At 62.9% G+C, this 8,140-nt stretch overlaps 1 protein-coding gene across 3 annotated transcripts; it reads right to left on the minus strand.

The window, feature by feature from the left end:
* Nucleotides 1-3,030: 3,030 nt before the first annotated feature.
* SNX11 (sorting nexin 11) lies at nt 3,031-7,985 on the minus strand. 3 transcript variants are annotated; one of them, XM_026071878.1, is made up of 7 exons: nt 7,960-7,985; nt 7,180-7,228; nt 6,661-6,747; nt 6,415-6,515; nt 6,197-6,295; nt 5,754-5,966; nt 3,031-4,253 (listed from the first exon to the last, which is right to left on the minus strand). In XM_026071878.1, exons 1-7 carry the CDS (start codon nt 7,968-7,970, stop codon nt 4,127-4,129), a joined length of 687 nt encoding a protein of 228 aa, XP_025927663.1. In that variant the 5' UTR covers nt 7,971-7,985; the 3' UTR covers nt 3,031-4,126. The 3 variants fall into 3 exon arrangements, with proteins under 3 accessions (XP_025927663.1, XP_025927662.1, XP_025927661.1); XM_026071877.1 differs by lacking the exon at nt 7,960-7,985 and adding an exon at nt 7,352-7,892; XM_026071876.1 differs by lacking the exon at nt 7,960-7,985 and adding an exon at nt 7,323-7,387.
* Nucleotides 7,986-8,140: the final 155 nt, after the last annotated feature.

Here is an 8,140-nt window from a genome sequence, read left to right on the forward strand (position 1 = left end):
AAGCTGTTTTCCTTTCCAACCCCCGCCTCAAGTTGCTTGCGGGTTCGGGGCCGGAGCTGGGCATCGGCTGCGGGTGCTGGGGGCTGACACCACGCCAGGGGCTCACAGCCCCTCGCCCCCAGCCCGAGCTTGGAGTGTCAGGAAACCCGTCTGCTCCAGCCTGCCGGAGCCCAGGATCCGGGATTAATCAGCGCATCCCACCCGTGCCGCACTTGGCTGAAGGGCCACTAGATGGTGGTAAGTACCTGCTCGCTGCAGCCTTCCCGGGAGGGTGCCCAAACCCCCTGGGTGCCGCGGGAGCCGGCGGATGGGCACCCGGGGCAGCCCTGGCAGCGCAGCCGGCGAAGGCAGCGCCCGGCAGCCTGGGGCGGCTTCGTACCGAAGCGCCGACCCGCCGTGGTGCTGCCGAGCGGGCCGAGCCCAGCCCGGGGACCCTCGTGACGGAGCAGGGCTCCCCGGCGCCGGCCAGACCGACGTCTTGCAGCGCAGCCGGCTGCAAAGCGGAGCCCTGGAGATATGGCCAGGGCTGCGGGAGGCGTTCGGACCCGTCTGGCATGGCGCCTCGCTCTCACCAGCGAAGGCGCTGGGTGTACCGGAGTTGGCCACCGGTGCTGCCTCCCTGCAGGAAAATCCTCTGGTGCTGAGGGTGGATTTGGGATGCCCCGAGCTCAGCAGGGCAGGGCATCTCCAGCCCCTCTGGCGTCAGAGAGCTCTGCTTTCCGGGCAGCTGCGTGACCGATCGGAGCGAAGCAGCTCCCAGAGACCTTCTGGCGGCCGCCGCAGCCCCGCTCCTGGGAGCCAGGGAAGGAGGCACCTGTCTGGGTTATTAACGGGATCAGAGCTGGTCCCTCAGCTGGGATCACTGTGTAATTACAGTCATTTTCCAGCCATGCTCAGCACAACGAGTGTTTAATCAGGGCCCGGCCGGCTCCGTCTCCCAGCCCTCGTCGCTCACGGGCAGGGCTCGTGCGAGGCCTGGCCTCGGCCCTTGCGCCAGCAGCTGAGCAGATGTCCAGACCGGGCAGGACGCGCTTGCGCCTCGGAGGGCGGCGGGCAGGGATGGGTGCTGCCGCTCCGTGGCGCAGGCAAGCAAAGCTCACCGTGTCGTACTAGTGCCGATGGACGTGTGGCTTACAGACGCTGGCGGCACCTTTCCCCGGCAGCTGGCCAGGTTTGGGGCCATGGAGCCCTTTCCCAGGGCACTGCTGCACCGGACACCGGCCCTGGTTTGGTGCCTTCGTCGCGGTGGCCCTGGCAGCAGCGAGGGGTCCGTCCCGCTCTGCAGCAGCAGCAAAGGGGGGGGACGGCAAAGGCGGAGGGAGGCTGACGGGAGAAGGGCACGCGGGCTGAGCCCCAGCTGGTCCCGGGTGATCTGCACGAGCCCCAGTGCGGAGCAGGAGCGGTTCGAGCGCGGCAGCTGCCACCCGGGATCCTTGCGTAGGCAACGCAGTGCCCCAGCTCGGCCCGCGCAGCGTGGTGGGACGCGCGCTGCAATTTGTTTGCCCAGACTTGGGAGACAGCCGTGCTCGGGGGGGCGAGGAGGATGCGCTGTCTGAAGCGCCTGGCCAGCTGCCAAGCCGCGGGGCTGTTTTTCTGGCAGCAGCGGGGAGGAGAGAGACGTGCCAGGCTGTGAGGGAGCAGGGAGGGGGCCGAGCCGTCCTCGCCTGCTCCGAGAGGCGAAGGTTACCTTGAGCGGCTCCGCGGCCCCGACCCCGCGATGGCAGCAGCTGGAGTTAGGGCTCTATGCCCGGAGCTGGCTCGCAGGCTGCCGTTCCCTGCCGTGGCCACGGCTTGGCTCACACAAAGCCGCCGAGGGTCCCCCCATCTTTGCAGCAAAGCGGCCCTGCACGGCGCCTCCTGGCCCCAGGCACCTCTCGGGTCGCATCCCGGCCGAGCCGGGGCTCCCTCCGGCCACGGGGCAGCGCGGCACGATCGGTGTTTGCTCAGCGCCGCGCGGGCACAGAGAGGGCTGCTCCCCCCGCCATGGTGAGCCAGGTCTGCCTCTGACTCACTGTTTTCCCAACAGCTTTGCAAAGCCGATCAACACCACTAAAAATAATTTCCGCTCAGCTCTGAAACGCAGCCGGTGCCAGGGAGGGGTGGGCACCGCGCCGCTCTGCCGGGGCTCGGGCCTTCCCTCCCCGCGGCGTTAGCTGCCCCGGGCCGTGAGGGGGGCCCGAGCCCTTGCTCCAAGCCCGGCTCTAGCGGCTGCAAGGTCACTGCAGAGACCCAGCGGTTGCTGTTTGCAAAGCCGCCATACGCAGGAAGCCCCAGGCGTCAGGCGAAGGATGCCCCGAGCGGGGCGGTGGGAGCCTTGCTCAGGGGCTGGATGGGGCCGGGGGCAGGATGTGGCCCCGGCCGCCCGTGGGCGAGGGCCGCGGGCACAGCTGGCCTCGCAGCTGCGCCATTTGGAGCCGCACGCTCATGAATATGCACGAGGGGGGGCAGCCAACGGCGGCAGCGCTGCTGCGCGCCAGCATCTGCCGGCCTGCCTGCGCCGTGAACTTCTGACATTTCAGATGCGCCTCGGTGGGTTTCAACCCTCCCTCCCCTTCCCCGATCAGTGCCTGCCCCCCCTTTTGCCCCCTGCGTGGGGCTGAACCCCCCACCCCCACCCCAGGGGCAGCCCCATGCAAACTCTTTTCTCGCTTCAGGCCCCAGCGCTGTTGGCGATGGCAGCAGGTAGCACGTCGGACACCAGCTCCGTAACAGAGCCCAGACCCAAACCTCAGGGCCGCGGATGGCAGCTCCGGCAGCAGGGAGGGCTCCAGCGCAGCCGCAGCCCCCCAGGGACAAGGTGGAATCCCGCCGCCCCCCTCTGTCCCATCCCAGCCCCTGGGGCTCTCCCCAGGGGAGCCCCTCTCCTCCAAGCCGCCCAGGGGAGGGTCATCCCTGCTGATTGCAACGGCATAGCCAGGGTGGGAGAGGTGCAATAACCTGCTCTTCTCCCTAAAGCAATTAGCTTGGCCTCGGCTCCGCTCAGCTCCCTCCACCCACGCAGCGAGGACACACATTGCCAGCACCAGTAGGTCTCTTCTACTTCATTTTTATTTCAAGTCGGAGCACGTCAGCTCTGCCTTCACCAGTGCTCAGGGTAGCAGGAAAAAGTGCAGGAGAGTACAGGGAGCAGCGTCAAGAGCAACCGGAGCCCAGGCACTGCCGGACACCGACTCCAGGGAAGCTACATGCTCCTTCTCTTCTAGCAAACAAACTACATACTGGCTGTGCCCCCCCCCCCCATTCCCTTGCTGTCACCCCAGGTTCCCAGCTGTGCACAACAACCAGTGTGTGCGGAAGGACGTTTGCTCTCCTGCAGGAGCCCATCTGGAAGTGGTTTCCCCTCCATGGGGCCAGAGGAGAGAAACTGCCTCCCATCTACCTCCCCGCTGCCTCGTTCCCGAGCCCTGTGCTCCCAGGGCACAGGAGATCCCAGGCAACAGCCCCCAAGGGGAGCATGTCCCCCTTCATCCCAGCTGCGCACAACCTGCAGGGCAAGCAGTGCCAGGAGGCCCCAGGTGTGGATATGGTATCTGCACCCAGCGTGTGAGCTGCAGGAGCACAGCATGGCTATTACCAGGGAAATGCAGCCTCTGCTGCCTGCGTCTCAGAGGGGAGCGCGAGGGAACTGAACTCAAGAAACCCACGAGGACAGAGCTGGGCAGCGGCCAGCCCCTGCTCGCAGCCTGCGGCTCCGCACCAGGGCCAAAGCATTCCCCTCTCGTGCTGGATGTGAGCCATCGAGCCATACCCGACTCTGCGCTGGGCAAGGGACATGCCAAGAACACGGGCCCCTGCTGGCACGGCAGAGCAGCCATCTAAGCCCTCCAACTGCTCCAGTCCGAGAGCAAAGGCCATGGGAACAACAAACACAGGTTTCACTAACCACTAGATCTCTTCTCTGAAAAGAAGAGCTACATGAACACGCTGCCTGGGACATCAAGGACAGTCCAGAGTCAGCAGGGAGAAAGCACGTGAGCCCTGGACACTGCAAAGCCAAGGACAAGGCTGTGTTCCCAGTACAGCCCCAGTCCTGTTGCCCTGGACATCCCTCCAGCTCAGTGGTGGTCCTCCTCACCCAGCAAGTGCTGCAGGTCCCGGGAAGGGCAGGTGAGGTCGCTAGAGCCGTTTACTGTGTCTCACGCTCAGCTGGTGCATCCAGACTGTCCGAGTGGCTGTCTTCCATGCCAAAGTCACTCCAGTGAGGGAAGGTCTCTAGGCAGCTTGGACCCTGTGGGCTTCCCAGGCCAGCATAGCTAGAAAGAGAAAATGGGTCAGAACGGAGAAAGGATCCAAGGAAGATGCAGGGCCCTGGCTGCCCAGAGCAGGCTGGGACGCCCGTGTGTATCCAAGTCACCTGCAGTTGCTTTGGCGCAATCCCTTCTGCCCAGTGAAGGCCGCTTTCCCTCTGCACAGCCCCACAACAGCCCCCTGCTCCCAACCAGCCAGCTCAGCCATGGCAGCAGCCGCTCAGCCCTGCACAAGAGCCTGGAGCAGAGGAGACTGCCACCAGAGAGAGGAAGGCAGTGCTGGCAGCAGCCCGGGATGTATGAAGCCACAGTGCCTGGGTACCTACCCATTAACCTGGGCTGCTCTGTTCCCTCAAACCCCTTCCTTAAACCAGAAAGGCTCTATTTAAAAACAGGTCTCTTGCTGGAGTCCAGACACCTCTTTCTTCCTGCTATTTGAAAACCAAGATGAAGAAACACAGGGACTGGGTGGTGCAAAAGGCCAGGCAGCTTCCCGGTAAGCAGGCAAAAATCTTGTCGGAGGAGCAGGGGACCCAGAGCGTCTCTGCCAGGCGCACCGGGCTGCCAGCAAGCACAACCAGGGACCCAGCGCCTGCTGCAGGACTCGCGCATTAGCCAGGACACATGTGGGTGATGTCTGTGCTTGTTCAGCTCCTTGCAGGGAGCGGCGCAGTGGTGGCACATTCAGGATGAGCTCCCTCATCGTGTCAGTCACCTCCAAGTGCAAAACACCCTTGACTGGCTGCATGGGAGCAGCTGCCCCACAGCTCCCGCGGGGAGACGCCTGGTTAATTCCTCAGCACGCAGCAAGCGCTCTGAAGCTCTGATGAGCATGAGGAACTGCACAACCCACTCATGCTACAAGGACCAAGACAAGATGCACAGAAAGCCTGAGCTCCAAAAGCCTCCAAAGGCTTCTTGCTCCCCAGAGATTAAGGGAGGAAAACATCTAAAGACTCCTCTAAATCTCAGCTTAAATTCTTCCGAGGGACTCGAGCTTTTCTCTGCTAAGCCTTGGCCAAGGCCAGGACAGGTCAGACACTCCCAGGGAGCCTGGAGGGCAGTACAGGAGAATGCTGGTGACAGCCTGAGATGTCCAGCTCCCTTAGCCTAACCCTCAGAAATCCTGCCTGTTCAGCATGCAGGGCTGGGGGACACACGCTGCACTTAATTCCCTTAAATGCATGTAACAAGGATGGGACAAGCAGCTCAAAAAGGTTCAGGGGTCCCTAGAAAGCCCAGCAGCTCCTTGTTTCACAGCAGGGGCTTTTTCCTCTTGCTGAAACTCCCTTGCACAGACACCAACCATTTCGGATCAGGCTGTAGCCAGCCTCACAGCTGCAAGCACTGACAAGGGGAGGTGCAGACAGCCAGTCACTGGCCGGCTCAGAGCACTGCCGTTAGCAAGTCCTGCTCGAGCCAGCACAAAGCAGCTCAAAGCACAAGGGAGCCTGCGGCTGCCTGGCTGGTGGTACCTCCGGGCCGGTCCTTCCCCACCTGCATTACCTGCCCTGCAGGTCTCCTCCCAGCAGCAGCGCAGGGCGACTCTCTTCCTCCTGCACCCAGCCGCAGTTGGACATGGCATAGTGCAGGATGGCTTCCGTCACCGTCAGCGAGCCCTGGCCTTGCACGCATGCCTCTATCTCGGGCACCGAGAGCTGGCTCTGCAGGAAGAGGTGCAGGCGGCTGTCGGAGAGGAGGACTACGTTCTGCACAACCCTGCACACAGACAGAACAAGGTGAGAGTGACACAGGTCCCCAGGAGCAGAGCACACGCGGGGCATAGGAGGTCCTGCCCATCCGACAGCTCGTGGGCCCCACGCAGCCAGGGTGACCATCAACTGCTCTATCTCCAGCTCACAGCCAGCATCTGCAAAGCAAGACTGGAGCAGGGAGTCCTCTTCCCCCCATCCAGCCCCAGCAAGGGCATGTTCAAGTGCTTTACTCACTTCTCCAGGAACTGCTGCAGCCCCTGTCTCCGCTTCTCAATGAACTCATCTGTGCTGCCCACAAAGAAGGTGGATTTTCCAGGCAGCTCTGGGACAGGCCTGCAGGAACAGAGCAGAAGCAGCGGTTCAGGGTTGGGTCACCCCAACATCATGGGTAACTGGAAATGCAGGGTATGGCTGCAGGTGGAGGACAGGAGGTGGGCACAAGATATGCTTACACCAAGCCTGCGTTCCTCTGGAGCTGCCTCCTCAGCCACACGAATTCACGGTACCGGCGCCGCACACATGAGGTCTTGGCAGTAAAGGCCTTGCTGTTGGTCTGCAAAAATACCATGGAATCAGAGCTGTGGCTCCTTCCATCCCCCTCAACATAGAGGGACACGGTCAGACAACACCACTCACAAGACTCATGTATGGCACAAGTGAGCTCTGCAGTTCACCCCCCTTTGCCAGCTTCCACTCACGTGGAGGAAGATTTTATAATCCACATAGGAGTTCCAGGAGCCTTCGTTCTGCACCCGGGGGTCCTGCACACGCACCGTGGTCAGCTCCTGGCGGCACAAACACAGCCTGAGCGCAGGGAGGCAGCGCTCGTGGCCCGCACCAGCCTTGCCGCCGCTCGCTCACGCAGAGTGGCGGGAGTGGACAAGGGGCACGGCCTTCATGCAGGGCTCAGAGGCGTTCCCAGGGTCAGGTACCCCCAACCGCCCCCTGGCTCATCCTGCCAGGCAGCTCCCAGGTACAGGTAACCCACCCAGTCCATCCTGCCCAAGGGGCAGCACGATCCCTGCGCAAACAGCTCAGACACCTCTGGCATTTCCCATCCTCGTCGCCAGCTACCCCTCAGCTCCGTCTGCCTGGGACCCTGCCCAGCCTTCAGCACCTCTCACCCCTCCACAGAGAGCTCGGTCCAAGACCATTCGCTCCAGCAATGCCAAACCCCAGCCAAGGGGAGACAAATCCTATGTTAAAAAGGGTCTTACTTCTTCTCGGTTCTCCAACATCCTAGAGCCAGAGCCCAGAGGGAAACATCTGTACAGAAGGAAGAAAGAAAAAGAAGAAAGGATAGTGAGACAAACAAGATCCATCACCCAGTCATCAGGGTCTGCACTAGTCCCTGATGTACCCTGCATCCCCAGGCTGGGCATCCTCCACCTCAGTCCCATCCAGCAGCATCCCTCCAGCCCCCACATCCGCACACAGCCGTCTTCTGGGATCCTTTCCCCTCGGTCACCACCAAATAAAGAGCTTTCGACTCCTCTCTCCCCTAAGGGCTGCTGCGCACCAGCACTAAACTCCCACGTGCTCCCGAGGCAAGGGGGCCCTTCGAGCTCTCGCTGGGGCGTGCTGGAAACCGCTCCGTGACCACAGCCGAAGCCTGAGGCAGCCCTTTCCTCCACAGCTCATCCGCGGGTCACCTCCACCCACAGAGAGGCACCAGGCTCCTACAACCTTGCGGGACGGCACTTGGAAATCCCCGCACTGCAGACAGAGGTGAGCAGGGCTCCAAGCTCAGAGCCTCCCCTCGCTCCTGGGAGACATCCAGCCCATCCTCTCCCCCGGGAGCAGCAGGGTTGCAGCCCACAGGGGAGCCCAGCAATGGTGCTGAGCACCCGGGAAGGGCCGTAACCACCCCAGGAGGGGAAGGGGACAGCCAGCTCTGATGCAGCGCACTCCACTCCCACGCAGAGTAACAAGGTCTCCGGGAAGGCTGGACGCAGCTCCCGAAGAGCCCTCACCGAGCACAAAGTCTGTCTGATCACCTTGGAGCCATGCGGGGCTGAGCTGGCAGCCCCAGGTTGCTGCTCCTGTGTCTCCTTCCCCGGTATAAGTCTGGACACCCTGTTAGCCAGGAACGGCCTCCTCGCCGTGCAGCACCGAGCCCCCAGGTTCCCCGTGGCACCTCCACCCGGAGCCAGAACCAGCAGTGCAGGAGGGAGACAG

Source organism: Apteryx rowi, unplaced genomic scaffold (assembly GCF_003343035.1).
Source record: "Apteryx rowi isolate R43461 unplaced genomic scaffold, aptRow1 scaffold_331, whole genome shotgun sequence".
Classification (NCBI taxonomy): domain Eukaryota; kingdom Metazoa; phylum Chordata; class Aves; order Apterygiformes; family Apterygidae; genus Apteryx; species Apteryx rowi.